This window comes from Danaus plexippus, chromosome 7 (genome assembly GCF_018135715.1).
Source record: "Danaus plexippus chromosome 7, MEX_DaPlex, whole genome shotgun sequence".
Classification (NCBI taxonomy): domain Eukaryota; kingdom Metazoa; phylum Arthropoda; class Insecta; order Lepidoptera; family Nymphalidae; genus Danaus; species Danaus plexippus.
In genome coordinates this window covers 5319307-5345474 of record NC_083541.1, presented here as the reverse complement: position 1 = coordinate 5345474, position 26168 = coordinate 5319307, and the positions used below count along the sequence as shown (strand labels likewise).

The following is a 26168-nucleotide window of genomic DNA, read 5'->3' as shown; positions in this document are numbered from 1 at the left end:
GTAGAAGTGCGAGCGAGAGGTATAACAGCTAAATCTCTCTTCAACTTACTAAGTTAAATTAAATTAAAGACTTGGGCCTATCCAGGACTAACATCAATTCTTTCTTTGAACCTATTTCGAAGCTTGTAAGTACATAGGTTCTTTGCAAATTTGGATAGGTAGAGTGAGGTAGGAGGAGCTTGGACAACGGAGATAAGGGTTTTACGCGCCTTAGATAGGAGACCCTTAAACCTACACGTGGGTCACAAGTTCCAGGCTGTTGAAGCTCCATTGCCGCCATTTTGGTATTATCTACCATATATTGCGCCGATAAAAAATTTAAAAAGCTTTTCAAATACCATTGTATATGGATTTTGTTAGTACGTAAAGTATAGGAAGTCGTGGTGGTCTGGAGGATAAAGGCCCGCCTCTCATACGTGAGGGCGCGAGTTCGAAACCTGGCAAGTACCAATGTGATCTTTTCCTAGTCATATGTACTTTCTAAGAGTATTTAGACACCACTGACGGACGCTGAAGGAAAACATCGTGAGGAAACCTGGTCTTATAATTTCAAATTATAAGATTGAAATCGCCAACCCGTCTTGAGCAAGTGTGGTGATTAATGCTCTAACCTTCTCCATGTGAGAAGAGGCCTTTGCTCAGCAGTGGGCACCGATAGGCTGATGATGATGATGATGATGATGAAAAGTATAGTATAGAAATAATGAAAAGCAAAGGAAATCAAATTATATACAGTTTTACTATTTACGGTAAAAAAATAAGAATGTAAATTGCATTTTAAACATGTAAAATATAATACACTAAGTTACTTAAAAATGTGTAACTTAAATAGATATAAGGTCAATTATGCTGCTTAAGCAATAGGTATAGTAATCCATCAGTGGTATACCTAAATATATACACCTCTGTGTCTTGAAGGTATGACTTTTTATATGATACAAGTATCTTTCCTTGATGCTGTGATAACTACATCGAATCATGGTATAAATTATACCCAAAAAAGATGTCGTTCTTTGATGTCCAAGATACATCCCTGTACACTGCCATTGATATCCGTTTAGTAGTTTTTAGAAAAAATGAACACAGATCCTCACAAACATTCACGTTTATAAAATTAGTAGGTTTCTACAAAGTAACCACACATTTTTAATATTTATTTATTTAACAATATCTCTATGACTACAAAAAACAAAATAAATAATATTCGTACCTAAATTACAACTATTTGGAAAGTTTCGGAGGTTACTTAAATATAATATGGCATTGTAACTAAAGTAGTAAAAGAAAAAGAAAAATCACAAGAAAAAAATACATTAAAAGTATATCAGTTTCATAAGTAGTTGAAATACTGTTGAAAGTAACATAATACTTAAATGTACATATAAATTCATTGCAACAGTAGCTGTTCTTAAATAAGAATATATTTTATACATTAATCGTAATGTCAAAGTCAATTTCATACATCCTTATAAAATAGATATGTCATTCATTGTCATTTTAAAACATGGTAACATTATAATTTTATATACAGATAAAACATACACGTAATCTTTGGTCAATTATCATATACCAAAAAAATTAATTTATCGGAATGTACTCGTATTGCGATTTCTGAGGTATTGATATGTTAATTGGAATGCATCTTGTTTTATCAATGGTTGCCTATCTGAAATTTAGAGGGAAAAATGGAAAATTGATAAAATACGGTTTTTGAGAAAATTTCTAGAGCTACAATTGTTATTAAATTAAACCTGTAACAAATTTATACAAATAAACCTTTTAGGTTTGCACAATATTATATCTATTATAAAAGACACTTATTTATACGTATATAAAAATTAATATTGTCGCTTTTTAGTGGACGGATGAGTTACTCATACATTGTCTTTTACTTAACACAAATGAATTTTTATTTCCTTTCAAGTTAATCAGATCAGAAGTTAAAAAAATCTTTATATCCGGTTCTAATTATATTGAAGCTTATTTTTTTTAATATGGCGTGCACAGTGCATTTTTTTTTTAAATATATAAACGTAATCACTAGAGTGCTATAAAATATCTTTGGTGAGCCGTGCTAAAAAGCGACATATTAATCTAAGTCAAATCTCGTTATTTTCAGGTTCCTTTGGGACCCTAAACCGCTGGTAGCCGTCTCGTTCTTGGGCCCGAAGCTCGATCTGGATCCATGCTCTATCTTCCTGATGTCATTGATCCCCGATGGTCGGCCCGAGACTCCCCCAACGACACTTGGCTTAAAACCGTTCGTGTGTTGCTGAAGCTGTACCCGTGACGCTCTTTCCATTTCTCTAAAAGAATGACACTAGTTATTGTGGCTAAAGGTGGGTTTGTAAAAAAATTTTTTTTTATGTTAATAATGTGATGTTAGTACAGCTGATAAGAAAGAATTATTATATTAAATTGTCAGCAAGAATGTGTGAATTCGAAACATGGACATACAACGTGACATAACGTGAAACACTGAAATATTTAAACCTTGAAGTTCTAATATGGAAGGATAACTGATTGAGGCATACACTCAGCGATAAAGGTAGAAAGTAGGTAGTGCAAGAGAAACACACACACACACAAAAGCACAAACACACACGCAGTTTCACCGCCAATCAGTGATACCTTCAAGTTCTGATATAAGAGGCGAGCGCGGAGGTTCGCAGCTTGTTGCATGCTGGCGATGATTGATACGCACCGCTGGAGGGCGAAGGCAGCGAGCAGCACAGAGCAGCCTTGTAAGCAGCACGATACTGAGCGTTCATTATAACATAGATGATGGGATTCACACACGCGCTCGCGTACAGCAGGAGGTAGCCCGCTATGTGGAATACTGGAACAAGTATCAATTATTAAATATTTTAATCGTTTTATTTTTATCGATTTCCGAAATCATAGCGTAATTACTATAGCCATATTAGCGCTACATTGACATACTAAATAAATTTAATTACGTAGTGCACATTTCAGAAACGTTAAGTGTAGTCGAAGATGTTGAAGGAATAATTAATACTCGGATATTATTTCAAAGTCGTAGTTTAAAAAGCTACATTTTAGCGATATGTAAGAGCTTCGTTTAAGGTACATTTTGTTATTAAAATATTTATTTATTATTGAGCTTCTGAGTGGATGTGATTAAATCGCAAGGGAAAAGTTTTTAACATAGTTTTACTGCTACTATCTGATACAAACATATATTTTATGACATGATTTTTGCTTAATTTTGCTTGTCATGTTTTATTGTATTGAACAATAAAGTAACTTCGGTCTATTTTTATTGACAGTACATTAAAGTTATATAAATTTGTTCCATAGTTATAATGTATAAATTCGATGTGTACCAGGGAAATGTACGTGACTATCGGCGACCTTCGCGATAGTGATGGGAAGGTAGCAAACAAGGAACGAAAGGAATATGGCAAGGACCATCTTCGTTATCCTCCACTCGTTACGACGAGCCTTCGTTTCCCGTGTGTCCTTTATTGTAGAACGTTTGTCATTATTGAGGCTGCCAGCATTCGTGCTTTGAGAGCGCTGGTGTTCTCTCATCCTTTGCTCTGAACTGAAATAAAATGTACGTATATATTTATCATAGTAGATAAAAGCAACATGTGATGATAATATAAGAAATGACGTGTGTAAAGAGATTCAATTTTTTGAGAAATTTTTTTTTTATGCCGCCACAAAACAAGCAATCGTCGCCTGACCCCATAGATAGGCAAGGTAAGTATACATTTTTATGACCCCGTAAAACTTAATATAGTATAAAAATGTCAGCTTCCCATTTGTTCTTGTCCCATAAAGATAAGGGAAGCGTTTTAGCACATAAAACATTCATATTACCTGCCTCTTCCAACTAAATATCACTGTACTCTTAGTTTTAGACATTAAATTTAGTTACGACTAATGACTGAGCTGTTTACAGGCAGGCCTATTCTCTGAGGCCCTTAAAATGACAGTTAAGAGTGGGGCTCCAAATTTTAAATTACTTTATACATTTCACGATACAAGTTTCAGGAGAACATTAACAAAATAACGACACCTTAAATTGTATTCAAGTACGTAACCCGTTAGACAAAATGTTAAGTTATTTAAGTCGCTCATAACATTGTCAAAAGTTTCCTTTTATTTAATCTTTTCCAGAAATGAAAATATTTCTTTTTGGCATAAGATTATGAATTTGATAATTCTGTTACGTTCTTACTTAAAATATTTAACCATTCTCTTTTATAAAATGTCTATATAATTTAGAACAAGCTCATTTAAATATATTTTATAACCATTAACATATATCAATATATTTACCTGTGCACAACCCAAAATATTCTTGCATAGCAGATAAAAATGAGTAAGGCTGGCACTATGAATGCGATAACAAACAGCGCAGTTTTAGCTGAACGTCCAAATTCATCGGTAACTATAGAACAGGTTCCCAGCTCTGGATCATAGTCAAATTTACCTGAAAATAAAAAAATCATACTATAAAGATGAGTATGTCTAACTTATAACATGTTTGGTCGAGAATTGTTTCAGTATGGTGAAGTATTAACGATGAGAAACAGGAAAATTCAATCGTTAGCTTTCGTTTAAGTGAGTAACTTTGTTTTTTCAACATTCCTCAATAATTTTTGTCGACTGTTAGTACCTTGTGTCTAAGACAATTTTATTTCAAGCTAAGATCTTGCAGCGATTATCCTTTTGATTTAAGACATTTTAGAACTTATTTCTTTTCGCCAAGGTATTATACGATTTTTTTTTGAATTGAGCGATTATTTGAGATACTTTTTTTTATTTTCAGCATAGGTAGTGTGATATCTTCTTATCGAATGTAGGAGTACGAGATTTGCCTCTAGCCTGAGATTTATATCGGGTTTAAGTGACATGGAATAAAACATCGACTTGCTAATTCCCAATTGAACGCGTTTGATGTAGTCTGAACCATTGAAACGTCACGAACATAATTATAGGGCGTGTTTTAAACCAACCAGTTAGACTTAGATGAAATGTAAATTTATTTGACTCCAAGGAATACCGATGTAATTTCGGAGGCTTACTAGCTTCAACGATTTAGTTAATAGGACTTGTGGTGTCTGCGAAGTTTAATACGAAATTACCCATTTAAATACGGTTGTAAAATTACGATTGGCATTACTCGCCGTTAAAGACAGTATATTAATATCAGATAAAGACTTGATATATTCTTTTTAAACGAATATTAAATACGTATGGTAAAAGTATAAACACAAAATGTGTTGATTGAAATATTTAAAAACAATAATGTCTTTTGTATTAATTCGTTTATAATTGATATAATTAACTGTTTATTTATTTACCATCTATCAAAGGAACTCATAAAATCCCGAATTTCGTGATAAATATTTTATTTCCGCATTTCCATAGATAGAACATCGCAGATATAAAAAAATAATTATAATAGTAGTTTCAGAAACTTCTGTATAATCTTCTAGTCTCACCTAATAGCCTCACCTAATAAGGCTTTAATGATCGCTATTGACTCAAAAAGGCAATAATGAACATTTGATTGTACAGTTTGAGTAAAAAAATTATGTCATCACATCACTGCATTCTTGCCAGCTTTACGGTTATATTTATTCATGTGTACATTACAGCCTATATGTATGTTGTTTTCATGATATCCTCTATTTTTTTTTAAATTCTAGTATAAATTTATTAAATAAGGATATATTATGTAAAATTATAAAATTCAATTTACAGTTTTGATATATTGTATTTTTTTTTTTACAATCAAATATAAGTAAGTTTTTCAATATAATATTTATCCAATTAACTTTATTACCGCTGTGGAAATTTTATATCGAAACCGCATAACCTTAACCAACATCGCTAATAATATCCGTATATAGAGAACTTAAAATATAAAGAGCATGATTGTTAGATATCACCGCTAGATACAGCTGGTTCGTACTCACCCCAGACTCCGATGAGAGTAGGTATTTGCATCCCATAAGAAAACATCCACGAGAAGATTATCATTAGCGCTATGTTGTGCTTGCGGTAGACTCGCCCGTACCAGCTGTGATGGGCTATCATGATATATCTAGAAAAAGCGGATTTAATGTACATCAAATTAATGCTGTTCACACACAAACCTTACGAAACGTTAGTTAGTTAAGTGATATTTCATTATGACCAAATTGCCTACCCAGAAAATAATCTAAGGCTGGCAAAAAAAAAAACGAATCAAATACTTCAACAGAAACAAGATTTTATTTCATATACAGAATACCTAAAATAAAAAAAAATGTCTAAAATACGGTCAACTCCTAAGTACAAAGAGAGAGATGCTGACGAACTCTAGTGTTATAAACGCCCTCTTTTCATCTTAAATGTAGACAGCATCAAAATGATTCGTTTTAAATCTAAGAGGACATCTGACTTAATGGATCGGATCGGCTGCATGAAAAATTTCCTCTATTATAATAAAATATAAGAGTCTTTTTTTAATGGAACTAAACTGCAGGATCTCTTTAAAGTAATATGCTCTGTGATGGATTGGTGACTGTATCGCGTATCCATTACACATATTAGAACATATATCAGAGACAAATTCATAAATATTCTTAGTTCTTAGCATTAATCAATGTCCAAGACTGACGGTTTGTGCACCTAAACCCAAATAAATCTTTTATTTATAATTCTGGGTTTAATTTTGCACGGTTACAATTAGAGGACAATTGATTAATGCTACATAGTATTGTGTTTTATTAAATAGAAATATTATTTAGCCTAGTTTGCTCTACAAACATTTTGAATTCTATACTCGCGTGATCATCGCGGTTATTTAAAGGCATTTGGCGATTCTTCAAGGCGATTTGTTTTATTAACGATAACATGTTTTCGTGATCTTGATCTTTGAAGCACTGGTGACAATTCTCGTAAAAGATGTGCGTTGTAAAATGAATTTATTTTGGTTAAAGCGATAAGTCACATCTATTAAAATGTAGGAAATGTATGAAGATGAAAAAAGAAATGATTTTATAATACAAAGTTGTTTTATATTACAATGATATATCGCTTATGTTTTTTTCCTCTGGGTTATAAAATATAGAAACTGTAATAGATTATCCTATTTTACACATGATTTCATTTTCAATAACACTGAAGACACCTGTGCTCCTGATTTATATTGCTTTTTGCGTGATTTTTCACGTAACTACGACTTGAAAAATGTTAGACTTTTTCCATTGTCCCTTTCTTCTAATCCTATATTAGTATTATTAAATATAATATTAAAATCGATTTTAGTTACGATTATAATTGTTAAGTCCAAGATAGCGATGCGACGTAATTGAGAACTGTCACGAATTAATCAGTTTGACGAAAAAGTTTTTAGAGGAAATTGAATAAGTTCCGAAATTGAAATTGGAAGGGCCCTTTAGATGTCTTCGTAATTGAACTGCTGTCTGCATCTTTTACATTACAATGTTAAAAAATATTAAGAACATATTTTATGAAATACGGTTTATATTGATACTAATAACAAATAGTTTTTCATATTTGTGTATAGGATAAGAATATCTTTAATAAATTTATATGTGACGTCACGTTATGCTCATCATAATCTTGTTATTTATACTATTATCTGATAATCTTTGACCTATTCATAACACAGTATAAACAAAATATAGGAAGTGATTGTTTTTTTAAAATTAAAAACCAATTATATAAATATACTCTGTGGTTATTTAAGTAGAAAATGTTTCACCGCTTAAATGGCAACCGTGTTTGATCGTATCCAACGGATTACAATCCAGTCCTGTATAAATATATAACAATTGTATTGATGATTCACTATCTACATATTTAAAACATTATTGGCCCTCCCTGAGTCACGACTTGTACTACGAGGAAACTACGTTTAATATATATGAATTATATTATTATATGGACTTTATATTCAATTAACACCTGATAGTTTTTAACTCACTTCTAAAGTTTGAGACGTAATATTTTTTTTAATTATCTAAATAATTATCTTCCGTACATGAACGAGCAATGATATACCTGTTGTTAATGTTGCAACTTTATATTCTCATGAGATGTAAGAAAATTTATGGCCTCAAATTAATATTTATTAAACCTAAAACTTTTGGCAAAATTTTACATAAGCCTACACAAAAAGACACACACAAACTAACATTGGATATTTGTTTTGTTTTTAAATCACCAGGCCTTAATTGACTTATACAATTGAGTCATCACGGAGTACAATTTAATACTCTCCAGCGACTTACCTGTTTAAAGTAATCAGAGCGATACTCAAGAGAGATACTCCTACATTTCCATATCTGAGGAACGGCACGAGTTTGCAAAGAGCCCCCCCATGGGACCAAGTTCTCGTCCAGAAGCCGGATATGGCGAAAGGCAAAACCATGGCACAGAAGAGGAAGTCGGCAATGCATAAACTGTAAGTAAAGAATAATGATTAATAAAATACAGTAAGTGGATATTTATAAATCGTCTGTCAATATGCTCTTGAAACGTGAACGTTAAACATTTTTATTTCTATATATTCTTCCAGGCATAGTTTATACTCAAAATATAAATGGCCCGTAGTACTGTTTTTATATATTATAGTAAAATTATATTTATATTCTTTGGATATAAGATGTTTCATAATTTTTGAAGCTTTTCATAAATAAGTCCATTAATAATGCTGTATTATGAATCTAAAACTGAATTATTATCTGTATCTGTGAATTCAGGATATTTAGAGGAAATGAACTGAGTTACATTATGTTACTTTTACACTTAAGTGATGACAAGATTTCTTTGGGGACTGAAGTTATGATAAAACCTGCTCCACTTTTGAATTAAATCTGAGTATTTTTTTACATAACTAATATATTATGCAAAATTTAATGTTTATATTTCCTTCTTTCAGTTCGAAATTTTTTTGATCTCTCTTGTTGTGTGAATCGTTATTTCCATGGTGAATATTTGTTTTCCTTTAAATTAACAATTTATCAATTTAATCAACGAACTACGAAGAATTCAAAAGGAAGTTGGGGGTATAAATATTCATCCCCAAGAAAAAACTATCTATCATCGTAAAGTAGACTTCACAGTGGACAAACAAAAATACGTATTATATTCGTATATTCACTCTCTAACATATGATCTTTCTTATCAGAATTCGACAAAAAAAGGTTTATGTTTTACTAGTGTATGTATGTGAGTGAGTATGTATGTATGTGTGTGTATATATATTATATAATGTATCGGTCTGCTTTGGCACGCTCTAGAGCCTAAACGGCTTGATCTAAATAAATAGTGTTATCAAAATAAATCGAGTATGATATGAAAACAATGAATGTTTAATTCTGATAACGATTGTATGTATAAGTAACATGTTTTATTGGAGTTTGTAATATAAAAGGCGAATAATTTACATTACACTTTATACCACTAATATAAATAGGATGCTTGTATTTCAACACTTTCAGTTCTATACTGAAAGTAATAATGATAGACGCAGGCAGGTTTTTTGTTTTTTCAAAATATGTTACTCGATTGAGGTTTTTTTTTATAAAAGAATATTTCGTTTACATTTATTTTAAGGGTGTTGAAATATTGTTTCTCGTAAAAAAAAGCAATATAAAATAACGTGAAAAAAAAAATTATTTAATAAAATGAATTTCATGGCACATCTGGATAATAAATAATGAACGAAATTTTATTTCAAGCAAGTTTGTAGTTGTTTAAAATTTCTTCATCAAAATGTTTAAGTATTTAACCGTTATAATAATTTATAAGGTTAACTGGATATTTGAACTTTGATGTCAATGGAGTCTTATATACACGATTGATCCGATTTCTGATGAACTTTTCAATACATCTGCTATTGACATCGAATTTCCTTATCAAAGAGCAACGAAATTATCATACAAATAGGCCTATCAAAAACGCTAACAAAAAAAAGGTCACCGACTATATCAGAGGCCTTTTTACAAAGATTTCGTATTTCAATTTACCTTCAGACTTGCTTCAAATTGTATATATATATATATATATAAAAAAATAACTGACCTTATTATGAACGCAGCGGCGACGTTTCTTACTTTCGGACATTTCAAGAGAGCTACAACAGTGAGAAGGTTGCCAAATAAACCGATGATCATTATGATACCAGTGACTATGGCAGCGAAAGTAAGCAGTGTTGGCGAGAATCTGAAGCAAAAAATATTTAAGAAACATGTATTTTCTCTCTACCAGTAATGAGGTACCGTAATGTTGAAAAAAGTTTATTTTATTTGTGCCTAAGAACCTACATTTAGAGGCAGCTACATTAAATAAAGATTAATTATTTAAAGAAATTATGCTGGTGCCGTAAATTAAATGATACAATAAACAGCGCTATTAAACAAGTTATGCAATTCTCATTAGGGAAGGGAAATGAAGTTACAGTTTTCAAGAAAAAGTAAAAAAATACTTCAATAACGAGGAAGAGCTTTAATTCGTTATGAGACTGCAGATGATACTTTAAGTTACTCTATAGTGCGTGACATTTTTTTTTTAAATTTACCATAGAAAACCTAGCTATGGAATCAAAGGTGCTAAAGAAATATGTTCGTATTACTGTATTGTTCATTTATTGGGTTTTGATTGTATCATTGTTTTTGCGTATGACAGGGAGGGGGTATTTCTAAAAGCACCGGAATTCTTTTATACGATGAGAGTTATTCAAAAAATGCGGTTTTGATAAACCTTACAAAGAAATTTAATACATCGCCATTTGAATATACTTTATAAAGAAATTCTTTTTTTTTTTTTTTTCATAGAAAACATCTGTATTATTTATTATACAACGTCTGGGAAAGCTGTGAAAAGATTAAAAGTTCTCAAATAGCCTTTTTAATTTATAATTAAGCAAAGGGGTGTAAAATTATAAAAGTAGTAAAAAGCGAATTGAAAATAAAAACTTTTGTTCGCGTTTATTATATCTTTTATGCTTAACAAATTTAATTACATATTCTGAAAACAGAGTAAGAATATTATATGTCTAAAAACTGACGTGCATTGACAATATTTTTGAGTGTTACCGCAAAAATATATAAAATATATGATTGAAGTAGGTGAAAAAACGTTAACTTTGTTTTATCATCTCTTGGAAAAGTTTAATACTTGAATAGTTCATGAAGCCTTCATGCTTTAATAATTGATCCTATTTGAGTGCTTTGATTTTGATCTTAATATCGAAATTACAGATACGAAATACTTTACATTAAATAAAATTTTGCTACCCATTAAAGGTTTTTAAATATGGTATCATAATCATTTTAAGGAGTTTAAGCATAACTAATACAATACATATATATGAAATATTGATAAATATATTTTACATGAGGTATAATGATATATAACTTACTTTGACAATTCGCTTTGTTGCACGTTTGTGATATCAATTGTAGCGTTAAAAACGTCGGAATCAGCCATCTTTTACAGATCTGAAACAATAAAAGCACGAATTTAATATCCAAGTATTACTGTTTTAAAACTGTTTGTAAAATACTTTTATATATACATATATATAGTTATAAAGAGTCGCATTACATCATTTTAGTTCATTGCATAGGAAATAAAGCCATATCAAGTCAGGGGTCACTAGAACAATTTAAAGTAACCTTTACAATTAGACGGGCTGTGAACTCCTGTCTTAAATGAAAGAAGCAATCGTTATATATTCATATTTCCTTAGAACACTAAATTAACATCCGCCATATTTCATGATACGAAAAAAAAATTGATTTTATGACTGGATGGTGAGTTTTAAATAGGAGTCGCTTTGAGTTAAATATAATTTTTGTATGCTTGAAGTGACTAAGACTTTGACAGGATGCTCTTAAAAGGATGTGCCTAAATAAACTATAATGTCAGCTATTTTCGTCTGTGGTCAATGACTTGTATATAAAAATTAAACTACCCACTTTAAATTTGGTATAATATCTGTCTAGTGACTTCGTCCACCCGGAATAGGTATTTTTTTTAAACATTCATATTAATAAAAATAAAAATTCTAACATAAAAGTGTAATAGTCTGCTATCTAACTGTGACAGTTCTGTAAAATTGGTCAGGCAGTTTCAGAGATTATTCAGAACAAAGACACAAAGGCAGACAAAAAATAAACGAAATTTTGTTTCAATAGCACTCACTCTCTATACATCCAAACGCTTTTAATAAAAAGTGGTTATTGTATTCTACAGACAGATGCCTCAATTTTATTTATTTATATAGATAAAAGTAATAAGAAGATTAATGATGATGTCTTAAGATTATTTTTTTGTGTTATTATAAATGGTCAAAGCTTGTAAGAAATCTTAGGATTTGATTAAAATGTAATAATTTCGTTTTCATAACAGCTCTAAGTCATAAATTTATATACCTTTGTTATTATTCTTGACAGTTTTGTTTCGTGACCATTAATAATAAATTCTTAATTGTATTGGAAATAATCGAAACAATAACCAAGGATAAACAAATAAGCCTAGTTCAACTAGCCCGATCAATGTAAAATACTACCAATAAATTCATGACTGTAACTAAATTCAAATAACTTTATACAAAATATATAATAAGTTATATATTAACATATCTGTAGTACAAAACATTAATATGTTATAGCTAAGATTATGAAACTTACGGTGATGTTAAAAAGATTTAGTCGACATTTGCCTAAATCCTTGTATGTGGCTGCCTTTGTTTCATTTCTTTATAGCAAATTGAAGCTTCAACTATAGGACAATATTATATTAAGAGACAGATCGTTTTTATACGTAGTCATACCAAATAATTATACCGTTTCATATGTTAGGTATTATTGTTATTAGGTATTATTTTTTACGTCAAACATTTGCCATCAAAAGCCTTATAATATTGCTAATATAGATTGTACTAGCTGATAGTTTGGATAAACAAACGAATCATCTTAATTGTCTGGATTAAACAAAATCTTTAATCACTTGTTTGAAACATCAATACAATTGTCTATCGAAATTTAAGTATCTGAAAAATGATAACGGAGTGCTTATATTAAATTCTAAGGTAAAATCTTAAATTTGATTAAATTAATAGCAACAACAATAGGAAAACTAATTCCGGGATATTCGCAATAATTTGAAAACATTATTAGCAAGTGAGTTTGTTATTTTCGCATGTATAAGTATAATATAATAGTTACATACGTGTATAATTTAAATGTATAAGCCTATTCAAGTTAATATCCTAATAATAAATCCACCGCTCCCGGCATTGTGCCGCTCCTAAATCGCTTCATTGAACACAATAGTGTCAATGACCACACACACGAATGGGACTTGTTGTTAACAATAAATAATTGTTAAAAATCACGCTTGCTTTCAGTCATCCAAAGGTTTTATAAATGGAAATGTTACATTTATATAAAAATATGTTCTTACTCTAAAACATTAAACAGAATTTATTGGTATTCATGAATATTATAAAATTGTATCCTTTTTTTGTTTTAATAAATATGTAGATGTTTGATCAATCAAATATTTTTTTCTGTACCATTTGAGAATCGAGTGTGTAATCAATATGCCTTGAATAAGTTTTATTTTGTACTAATTTTTAAATGTGATATTATATTTGAGGGTGACCATGAGTTTTGTTACATATAGTAAAATACATTTTGTTCACAACTGTACCACTTTCATTAGTGCAGTTGGCTTAACGATGACAGTGAAGTTCGTCCAACGCGAAATCCGCACCTAGCTCAAAAGGAAACAAATATTACAGCCTAAAATATAATCCAACTGAGTTTCAGTTTGCTTAAAATTTTAATATTTAAATGTGTGTAAATTTTTTCTTTCTAAAATGATCAATACTGTTTGAAGCAACAAGAAACAGACAAATAAATACCTTTGTCTTATAAATTTACTTTTATCAAACTTCTGATATATTTGCTTCAGAAAACTTTTACAGATAAATTTTGTATCAAAAATTCTTCGTCAAAAGAACAATATGAAACAAAGGAGGAGAATTTAGCGAATAATTCAATTGAAGTTTGATATGGTAGAAACGATTTAATTAAAGTAATTTACATATTTTCCATTATTATACGATCTAGTCACGGTCTCATGCCGAGATTAAGTGAATAATGTGCTCATATTTCGTCTTATTTGCATCAGACTTGAATTCATGAAGCTGCAGTGTCATCTAATTTAATCCACTGCATGCATACTAAGTTACATACTTATTACAATGTTTTTGAATCCCTAGTTGGCGAGATTCCATTATGGGGGATAAAAATATGATAAATTCTTCGTAACAATGGGATACTAGCCAAATGACTCTATTGTTATCAAATAATACTGGGTTAAGGATGTATTGAAAAGTTTCCAGACTCTCCCTAAGACATGAAACTAGTGACAGTTTTATATCATACACTATGTCAGCTAAATTGAAAAGAAAATAATCAAAATAAATGTGAAATTATGAAAACGTATATTGTAAAGGCGTAAACAAAAAAAAAAAAGAAACGGTCAAACAAGAAAAAACATTAAATAAATAATTAACCTAAGTAAGTTTAAATAAACACAAAATAAGAGATAATTAAAACTGAACATAAACAAAATGGCAGAGAGAATAATTAGGATGGTTAGCGTGGCTTGTAAATTGAACTACGAATTAATGCAAGGTAGAGAAATTTCGAAATGTTTAAATTTCCATTTAGACGAACCGACTGTAAGCGATAACATTCAACTCATAGAGGGACCGTTTAGTAAAATAAATTAAAACAGACAAACACACACACGCACATACATACATTACTATTTTTTTAATTTTTTTTCAAACAACTTTAGAAATCAAATATTGACTACATCAAGCTACGAATGGATTGTAATTTAAACAAAAGATATTTATTGTTTTAGAGAAACAATAGAAAACGGTGCCCCTGAACACAGTTGAATGTAGGATAAGATTACAGAATGAAGAAAGAAAAGAATATTTCTGTTTTAGATTGTTTTTAGGCTGACAAAAAGAGAACGTTTGGTAAAATTATAAAAGCCTAAACGATAAATAAAACTTAATAAACATGCTCCAATTCTGTTTTTGATTATTTAAACTTCACCAGAAGGTTTTCTGAAGTTTAATAAGGTTAAGAATCTAGATTCCAAGCCTTTGTAATTCAGGCTAAAATTTTAATTGCGTTAATTTGAATTCATATAATTAAATTTATCTCCACACTTCACAGACAGATCAAATTATAGATATATTTTATTCATCGATTTAATATTTTGAAGAGTATAATACAAATATTTTTTATGTAAGCATTTTTTGAGAATTAAATTATATCAGATTTCCTTGTCGCCGGGGGTGACGCTGTCCCAATTCTAAGTAATGTACAATTTAGGACACGAAAACATTCGGAATTGTCTTAAAGCAATTAGGCATCCGTTATTTATGGAGCGGAAATGGCTTCATTTTACAATTTTGGATACGCTTTGTAGCGTTGATTGTAAAATGGTGAATTTGCATGGATCATTTTCTAGTTTTAGGACACTACCTATATTGTTTTTTAAATACGTTAGATAAAAGACTTTTGATTTGATAATAGATATATATTAATAATTAATTTGTATTTTTATACAAGTTGTTGGAGAATATGTACAGGTTTTCGTTATAACTACTTCAGAGCGTCAAATGATAATAAAAATCATTTTATTCCGTAAGTCCGTATGTAAAATTATACTGTCATTGTAAAAGTTATAGTAAGTTGTTAGTTATTTAAGTACTAATATCATAAGATTTTATTTAAAAAATATACCAAATTTATAGGAAAAAAAATATATGTATCATTTATAAAAAACAAGTTTTTTCGATGCGTGTTTGAAAGTCGCTCATGAAATTACTGAATCAATCTAAATTGAGGCCGTACTAGAGATATATTGTTTTGTCTCATATATATAAAAATGGTGGAACTAATAAATATATATATACACCATAAATATATAAATGGAACTATTGTACTTAATATCCTCATATGTATTTAGTACGAAGCGGTATAATATCTTGTGTAAGTCATTCTCATTCGTTCGCTCACATATGCCAAGCTGACAATTGATATTGTTTGAATCAGCGGGAGCGATGCACCGACAATTAACTAATTTAACGTGACATTTGTTAAGTGGATAAAGCTAACTTTAATGGAGGAAACGCCTACGATGACGATTGTGGACTATATTTCATCCTGTGTGAACTTGGCTTAGTGTAATATAAGAAAAATATTTTAATTTCCTAAAATTAGCGTGTTCAAAAAAATAAGGCAAACAATACAAATAACACATTAATAGATTTTAATGCGAAAAAATATAGAAAATTTAAATTTTAAGAACACACTTGTATACTATTTTCCATATTTGTTGAAGAGATTTTAAAATTTTATGTTTAGTATGATTTGTGTTAAAAATTATATATCATTTATGGATTTGGATAAAATTTATAAAACGTGTTGTACTCACGCTGTAAATTGATTGTTAAACGGCTAAAAATTTTACTTTATCGAGTGTTTTACTGCTAATAGGGTGTATAAATTTTCAAGAGGATTGGGTATTTTCTATCACGTTAGTTATAAATTGTGATATGATACGACTATTCGTTTCTTACTGTCATAAACGTTGGATCCATTACCTTTAGGATCTTTTGTAATCCAGCCAATTTAATTAAATCGTTTATTGAATTCAGTCATCAAAACTTTATGGATGCTGTTTACAGTTGTAACGACTGACGGGTTCAATTAATTTAAGTTACAACTTAATTTTAATGCCGAAACAATTAAAAATTTTGTAAGACTTTCGTATTATGTCCCATAGCTATTAAAGATGTGTGAGATTTTTTTTATTAAATTTAGTGAAATGTCTTTTTTTGAAACTAATATAGAATAGCTCTTGGAAGATGTATTTTATTATTACGGGTGGTACGTAGTAATTTAGCATTTTATCTTTGCGTTGGATGCAGAAAATTCTTGTTCACCTTTAACAAATCTAATGTCAATGTCACTGTCAAAGTTTTGTTGTTCAATCAATGGTTGATATTTACTACGTGACATTGGCAGAATGTACTGTGCATGTTTTCGCATAAATAAATGCTACAAATTAACCAAATACCATATTATACGGTAGTTTTGCTATCTTGTCAATGTCGAAGTATTATTGCTGAGTTGTGTTGGCGTAACTAATTATATAATCTATACTCTATACATATAAATAAAATTGGTGTGTCTGTTTGTAATATTGAAATAGCCGTTTTTTAATACTGGCATATGAATATACTTGTATATACGGTACCCAGACTAACATAACATTAAAAAAAAAAAATCTGTCTGTCTGTTTGTTTCAGCTAACCTCTGAAATGACTGAACCGATTTTGACGTCACTTTTATTAGCAGGTAGCTGATATAATAAGGAGTGACTTAGGCTACTTTTTTTTATCCCGATCCTGATTATAAGCATTATCACGCGCGAGTGGAAGGCAGGGTGCATGCGGCGCTTAATAGTTTTTTCATTGCTTTTTGTATTTTTTAACGCAGACGAAGTCGCGAGTAACAGCTAGTGTACTATAAAAGTACAGCTGGAATATACGAGTATACGATTACAATATTGTTATAGAAACAATTCTAAGTATTTGAATCGGGAAAAGAATGTCACAATCCATTTTTTTATTAACATCCTGGTTAAAATCGGAACGGTGAAATTGAAAGCCTTATTCGTAACGTTATGAGTCATTTAAAAATGTTCGTGATTGAGTCAGCGATGGTGATTCAAGACGTAAATGGTATTCAAGACGTGAGAATCTTGATTTGCTTATTTATAATTGTTTTGCATAATATCTTATACAAACGTCTTTTGTTTTTAGAATTTGTTCGTTTTAAATTATCACATACAAATATTTCTGGAAATATTGTTTCTGTTCTTAATGATGTCAGTCTTAGAAGATAACTTACACCTTTATCCCAAACACAAATTATTAATTTTGTTGATTAATGATTCTTTTCTCTCTTACTTTTCACCAATATTTCGATTCTCAATACTGTTTGATGAGTAATGTTTTGTAAAATATAATGAAATAATCTATCTCATATGTCATAGTGAAATACCAGCTGCACTTTACCGGCTTATTGGCGACTTATGAGTACTTCAGCTATTTGTCACGGCCCAACCATTATTGCTATGCAATTAAATGCAATTGGAATGTTATACCATTACGATTATGCAGAATGAACGGCTTTTTTATTTGTTCGTCATATCTCATATGACAGAATTAAGGGACACATACATATATATATATATATATATATATATATATATATATGTATATATATTTCTATTCAGTATTTTAATTCAAAGATTTGTTATAGAGATATAAAGTATCGAGAAATCTACATGGTCTTAATCTTAAATGTCCCACAATTTGTCAATACTAAAACAATATTTTAATTATTTTAAATTCTAACTGGTATGCTCATAAAATAGTTATTTTATAAGCTTGCTTCTAAAATCTAATTTTGTACGGATAATTAGGAAGTCTACAAACGAGAAAATATAAATAAATTAACAGTGAAATATGTAATAAGATATCTATTTATAATTCAACAACGGCGAGCCAAATGTGTAAGCATCCTATATATGTATACGTAGTATCTGCGATTTGTACTACAATGAATATGACCCAGTATACAATGAGGTTAAAAATATTGTTAAATATGAGCCAAGTAAGTTGCTGTACTACAAGCCTGGTTGGCATTGTAAATGCCGTCGAAAGAAAAAATACATTTACTTACGTATTATCGTTGAAAGCATTCCAAAAACTGCCATTTAGTAAAACAAATATCTAAATAATACATAAGTAGGAAGTTTTACATACATCTGAAATAACAAGGGCTATATTTTGTCCATAGAATCCCCAGAGTAATGACCAGAATAACGTAATAAATTTATGATTGTTACTGTAGGTTAAGTTAATATGAAATTATAGGTTAAGTTACATAATCTAGTGATATTGTATTGTTATTGAATTGTTTATGGATTTTATTCTTGATATATATTTTAATATTACAGCTTAGTATATTTAATTAAAGTTTGAGTTGGCAGGAACATCGAAAATATTACATAATCCTTTTTTAAATTGTCGTTTTTATTTTCGTTATTTATGTACCACATTTCCGTGGGTGAATTATATGAACGCACTCAAGACTGGGGTCAGGTCGCGTTCGGAGGCAAATTAATATGTCGACCCGCCAAATGTATAGTTTCCGTTACGATTTTCCCGTTTCCTTTTACAAAATAAGTTGAAATTTGAAACAAATCTGGTAATAAAGGGTTTCCTTTCAAAAACAATAAATAAAATTCTAACTATATGTAAAGAGACCTTAAGGGGCAGGTTGACTTCTACCTCGATTTATCTATACATAGTATAAAATAAAGTCTGTCTGTCTGTCTGTTCGCAATAAACAGAAAAAATACTGCACCAATTGTCAATTTTACAACTTTTAAAAAATGGCATTCCCAAAGCGTTTATTGGAAAGCTATTTACATAAATACGGTACTAAGTCTTATCAAAATCAATTACTTCGTTTTCAACCCTACATCAATATCTGTAAAATTAGTTTTTAAATCATTTAAATCGGGCGTACCATTTGAAGTTATCATAATATAAGTTTAACAATTCTCAAAATTAAATAGATTATTTTATATTTTTTGTTAAGAGCCCGTGCGAAGCAGGGGCCGGTAACTAGTTATATACATGTTTTACTATTATCGAACGTATTTAAATTGCAGTTTATCATACAAAGAATACAGAATGACGTATATTCTGACATTAACACGTTTCAGTACTAAGAAATCTTACTATAATATTGGTTGTGGTGACGATCGCTTATAATTGAAAGATAAACACAGTTAATATTTAAACATGAGATTTATTGTCACTGTTTTATTTATTTTAAATAAATGCAAGGATCTCATTTGAATAATAAGTGAATGGATTTGAATTATTTCTTTTGGATATTAAATAATATTTGTATAATGACTAATACTCCCACGTTTACGAGTATTTAGATTCGTCTAAACTGCACCTTAACTCTGTTATATAACAGTAGTTTTTGTGTGTCTTTTTACAGTTATGATGTCATTGCTGCTATATTCAATTGAAAATACGATACGATAATAAGTTGTCAGTCAATATACGTCTTCAAAACAAATATGAGTTTTGTTCTTAGTCATATTCGATTTACGTAAAATGTTTCTATAGAATCATATTAATTTTGTACTCTAGTACGGGATCATATAGACAACTTCACACTGATAGTTTATAACTTTAAACCGTTTAGTTGACGATGAAATCTCTTTAGCGTATCGACGTAAAAATACAGTTTTATTAAGCATTATTAATTCAATGATATTTATGATATTAATTTACACTATTTTAAAACAGTCCGATTGTTAACTTAAACAAGTTTCTCTTATGACTTAAAAACAATTCAGTATTTAAGAGAATTCAAATAGATTATATTTAACGTAATATTAATTTTAGTTATCCTCAGGTTATTTTATAATCTATTTGACACACGGAGTTGGATAACCAGTGACATGTTGGTGGACAATTAGAACTAATTGGAGATCATTGATAGTGGTCACTCAATGCGGGCATGCGAGAATTTCGTTTATATGTAATGAGCTCCAGGCAGTGATGAAGAAGAGCTAGTTGTTTCCAAGGATGAACTAATTGATACCATTTCAGGCTACCTACACGTAGAGCAAAACTATGAAGTGGGTGAAACCTGTTAGGTGACGTCATAGCATTTTTTCTGGATGTTTCGCAATTGAAATGTTATTTGGGCTTATCAGTGATTTTAAAATTTTAGGATTTTTTTACGCAAGCACAATATTATACAGTTCATTTAACCGGATTGGGATAAAACGAGCCAATAATAAAACATTTTCTTCTTTGTGATTTTTGTTTATAAGTATATATAATTTTCCCTTAATGTCAATATGCAGTCAAAATTATTTATTTATCATGAGGAAGTTTTCATTTGTTAATAGTGAGTCATTCATGAACCTTTAAGTATTAGAAACAAACTTGTAATCTGGTCTTTAGAGCTGGTTTCAAGGGGTCATTTTGACTTAGCTTTGTTCCAAACTTGGGTCTCAGATTAAGGATTTAGGAGGATTTACTTATAGGCATAAAATACATTATGAGGCTTCACGGCTAATATTTTACTCCCACATCATCTGTATTACAATATATATCATGTATTTTATAATATAAAGTGTATACGATCTGATTTATTCTGAGTTCTTTTCCGATAAATTACTCGTTAACAATAGAACCCGACGTGTAGAGAATTATTGAATTTTCCGTGCAATAGCTTCAAATTATTTATCTTGTATTACTTTTATCATGCCTTTGTTACCGACTGAATAACGTTGGAACATGTTTTCGTATTTTCTTATTCCCGTTACATTGTATTTGTAGCTACGTTTGTTAAAATATATATTCATTTGGAGTTTTCAAATCACTAAAGATATACTTTTTGTAAAATTTCAAGTTTTATTTTATTTTTATAAATTGATAAAATCTGTAATAAAATAATATAAGGCCTTTCATAAAAAATAAATAAAATTAAAGTAATGAATATTATAATAATTTTTTTCCAGGAAGCTCTGACTATTTCGCACGATTTTTGATATTAATAGGATCATTTGGTCTCCTTTAAAATTATAGCGTCATTTATCAAATTACCATCTAGAATAAATTCGTTAGCTTTCACGTGATCAACCAACAAACAAACTCACACACACATAACCACACAAAGTGCCGTTTATAATATCAGGATAAGCGTATTATGCGCAGCAAAAACCTTATGTTGAAGTATTTGAACTCATGAAGGCAAATAAATGAATAGCCTCCACAAATTGCTATCTTTATAGACCACACACGAAGCTCGCAAAGATCACATTTAGCAATATAAGTAAGTGACTTTTATAAGCGATATAGTATTAAAAAATATATGATAATGGCTCGAAAAGAGCATGTATGAGGCTAAACGAAATACCTACAATGTTGTGTAAACAGTAATTCTACTATTTTAGTAAACAATACTAGCCTCACACTCTACTTTTCCCATACTTTACGTATTTTTTTATAGAGATAGTGTTTAACATATAGTCATTACATTCTAAGCTACATTTTATAGTAAAAACATACTTATTTACACATATGTGTGTACAACCTATTTTATATAATAAAAATCGAAATGTATAAATATTTTTATAGTTACATTTATGGAATACTTTGCATATATCTATATATTTAATACCCTCCTTATTAGATATGTGTGGAACATAAAAAGGCTTTTAGTATAGCTAAAAATGTATGTCTAATTACAACATTTCGTCCATACTCGGATACAAACTTCACATTTTATATGAGAGACACTTTAATGTCAATAGCAAATGTTTAAATGCGTCTTAAAAGATTCATTAAATTTTATTTAAAGAAAGATATGAAGCTAATACTGTGATAGAGCATGTATTGCGATAAATCATCGTATATATATATACATATATATGTATATACATATATATATATATATATGTATATATATATATATATATATATATATATGTTCATAATTAGTCACGTTTATCTCAGGTCAACCTCGATGCATACATTTCCTATTAAGTAATTCTCATATCACATTAACAAATTTATTGACATCGTCAAATGAAATTATGTTATTTACATGCGATATATATCAATGCTATATGTTTGTTAACATTTGTACAATTTATTATTAGAATTAATTTATATGTATAAGATAAAGCCATGTTTATAAATACGTAAGACGGAATATAAATCACATTTATTTCAGCGATCCAGCTCATGCTCATGTATGACAATTAATTATACCTAATATAATATCCAGATGTCACGTGATTATCGTTCGTCAGAAAAATATTGCGTAGAAGATTATGGCTAACGAATGTTTTGAGTCGATAGAAATGTCGATGCATTTTAATTTTACGGCTCGATAGCCGTTACTATCATTAGCGTGATCCGGATTTATTGATACAAATTGAACTTAATAGTATGTGGAATTTTATTTAATATGTGGCTATAAACGGATACATTAAATCCTCCTTCCTTCGGGATTTATTTATATAACGCGACAAATAATAAAAAGCAAAGGAAATTACACGACTAATAGTATGTTCAGTCAACTTGAATTTGTCATTCAAGTGTTTTATATATCCCAAAGTAGCTGCTAGGTGGAATATTGAACCGTACTGTATGTATATTAGATTATTCTTATAAAAACTGTTACAAAACAGAAAGTGGTAGTAACGCTTAGTGCATGTGAGTAAGATGTTGACACGGGCGAGCACACAAGTGTTCCTCGTTATAAAATATAATCATTTTAAACCGGTATTATGTGTAATTAATTGTTTTAACTCCTAACTGAATACATAATGTGTTTCATGCACTGATTATTCGATCATTGGTTCTAAGCTTGTTTATTTTATAACAAACTTATAAATATTGAAAAACAATCCGATGTTTAATATTATTTGATAAATATTTGTCTGTTTTGACGCGTGTTTCGTTTGTGGCTACTTTTATTTGAACTGTTTTGAATTTTAATTCATGTTACCAAATAAAAATTTAGAATATTAATTTTAATTTTTTGATGTTTTTTGTTTTGGATTTTCTGTTTAATATATATTTAAATGCTTAGTGAAGCGCGAAGGAACGGATGTATATATACTTGTCATTGAAAAGATATTGAAGACTAGTGAGATTTTTTTTTTATATAACCTGACAAACAAACTAACTTAATTTATGTATTCTTCATTACCAACACGAAGTTGATTGCAACAAAACTTTTTAATTTGACATTAAAAATACAAATAAAAAAACCTTTTTTTGCTATTTTTATTACACAAAGGTGTCTTATTACTGATAATTTATCGTATAACTTCATACAATAACAATAAAAAACTACGCGTTTCATTTTAACTAACCAAATGTATCGCGTCTGTCTCCGGAACGATTATGAGTGAATTTAGAAGCTGTATAACTCTGAATTTTATTTCTCTTTAATCATATATTTGAAACTAAAATACAATTAGATGAAAATATACGGTTACGAGGAATGAAATAGCTCGAGGAAATAATAATCTGTGAAATAAAAACTGTACATCCGGATTCAGCTTCCAGACGACCGGGATTGAATGACGGTTAGATTGCTTTGATGTAAACGTTTTCATGGAATGAAGAAATATAGCTGACACTTAAATATAGCTTTATTTTAATGTAAATTCGTTGAAATAGATGTAAAATATTACTGATACGATTAATAAGAAGTTTATTTATCAAGCGTTAAGTATGACCTGGATTCAATCAACTGTGCAAACATTTTTTACAAACGCAACCGAATAACCTTTTTTCATTATCTTCATTGGTTTTGATAAAAAATATTTGATGATATAACAAATTTCAAAATTATGTTGTTAAAAAATAACTGCAGTAGAGAAAATGAGAATAATATTCGTATAAAAAATGAAAAAAATATATATTTAATATATATTTTGCTTCAGGAATATTTTTCATTTAGCACCGTGACGAAACATTAATCAATGGGAGACTTCTGTGGACACTGAAGTGTGTTTTCTTAATTCACGGAAATCTTCAAACGTTGGATGCTGCGTTATAAATGTTACACGGAATATTTTATAAATTATCATAATATGTTTCCTGTCATGCTGTAACAGATTTTTTATAGAATCCATTTAATATTTACATGATCTTTTGATATAAGTTTCTTTCATTTAATTTCATGGAGATATATTCATTGAGGTTATCTTAATAATATTATAAATAATATGAATAATATAAGTTGACACTATTTTGAATATTTCAGTCTTTATGGAAACCAATATAATATGACAAGGGTCTGGGTTGAAATGTAGTACAGAGGTCAAGGTACCGTGATCTTTCATCTAAAAAGGTTTCCTCCTAAAGCAACATCAAACAATGATTTCGTGAATATTGAAAAACTATATATACTTAACTTTTATGCGGAGTATATTTTTATTAAATTTAAGAGATATGGAGGCCTTTTTATTATATATATTTTTTTAATTTAATGCTTACTGTTTACATCACAAAATATGTTTTAAGAAATCTTATCGTCGATCGTACCTACTATAGTTGTTTTTTTATGATTTAATATTCTTCGATATAAATCAAGAGCCGAAGATACGTATTAGATTCTATATATCAATAATTTAATAATGAAAATCTACCTTGTAAAAAATATATGCATTTTGATCAGTCAAAGTGCAATAACACATGTTATAAAATAGTTTTTTGACTGTAGCTTTAACAGCATAGTTTTACAAATCTCTTCTGTTTTAAAAATATTTTTACTTTTGAACTTTTCTTTTAATTCAATGCCTGTAGCCCGTTCCTTATATTTTAAACTATTTTTGTACCAAATACAGGATAAAGGAATAACATCTGTTTATAGGGGGTGTAGTTGAAAAAAGCGTACGCAGGTAGTTAATGGTTCTTGTCGAGTAGAATTAAATATATTTTTTTGTTCATTAGAAATGTGTTCTTAACTACATATCATTGATACCTCGTGATGAAATTACTTTTCCTAAGCTTTATTTATACACTGATAGCGATCATAACCGGGAATTAAAGTAGATTATAAATCAGAAGCAAACAACTTCGGATTGTATTTACTTATAGCACAGAATTATATGAATATGTTTAAATTAAAATGTTTATAGATATCAATTTCAATATTTGTCTTACCAAATTTTCACTTCAGTTAAACAATCCAATGTTATTGTGAGTCCGCTGATTCAACGGTCAGGTAACGCTTGATTTCTTTAAACACAGTTATTAAAGTATAATACAAAGTTGTCATTACAATCACACGTATCGTATAATTTAATGTTCCAGTCATCACAAACGCTTTGAGTTTTAGCAATTAACTTATATTTTACGATAATATTCGCGCCATTTCGTTTAGACGAAATACGTCCGATACGGTCGAGGGTATCTGTCACACTGATGTAAATACAAT

The 26168-nt window shown here is 29.5% G+C and overlaps 1 protein-coding gene and 1 long non-coding RNA gene across 3 annotated transcripts; one reads left to right on the top strand and one right to left on the bottom strand.

The window, feature by feature from the left end:
* Window positions 1-1141: 1141 nt before the first annotated feature.
* Window positions 1142-26168, bottom strand: LOC116770562 (G-protein coupled receptor moody-like). 2 transcript variants are annotated; one of them, XM_032662094.2, is made up of 9 exons: window positions 25895-26168; window positions 11417-11495; window positions 10078-10218; window positions 8283-8453; window positions 5958-6085; window positions 4312-4465; window positions 3348-3568; window positions 2705-2839; window positions 1142-2304 (listed from the first exon to the last, which is right to left on the bottom strand). In XM_032662094.2, exons 2-9 carry the CDS (start codon window positions 11482-11484, stop codon window positions 2090-2092), a joined length of 1233 nt encoding a protein of 410 aa, XP_032517985.2. In that variant the 5' UTR covers window positions 11485-11495; window positions 25895-26168; the 3' UTR covers window positions 1142-2089. The 2 variants fall into 2 exon arrangements, with proteins under 2 accessions (XP_032517985.2, XP_032517986.2); XM_032662095.2 differs by having other exon boundaries at window positions 2167-2306; window positions 2632-2839.
* LOC133318752 (uncharacterized) lies at window positions 7998-8404 on the top strand. Its single transcript, XR_009752518.1, has 2 exons — window positions 7998-8089; window positions 8219-8404. It is a non-coding gene; the product is annotated as an uncharacterized LOC133318752 (long non-coding RNA).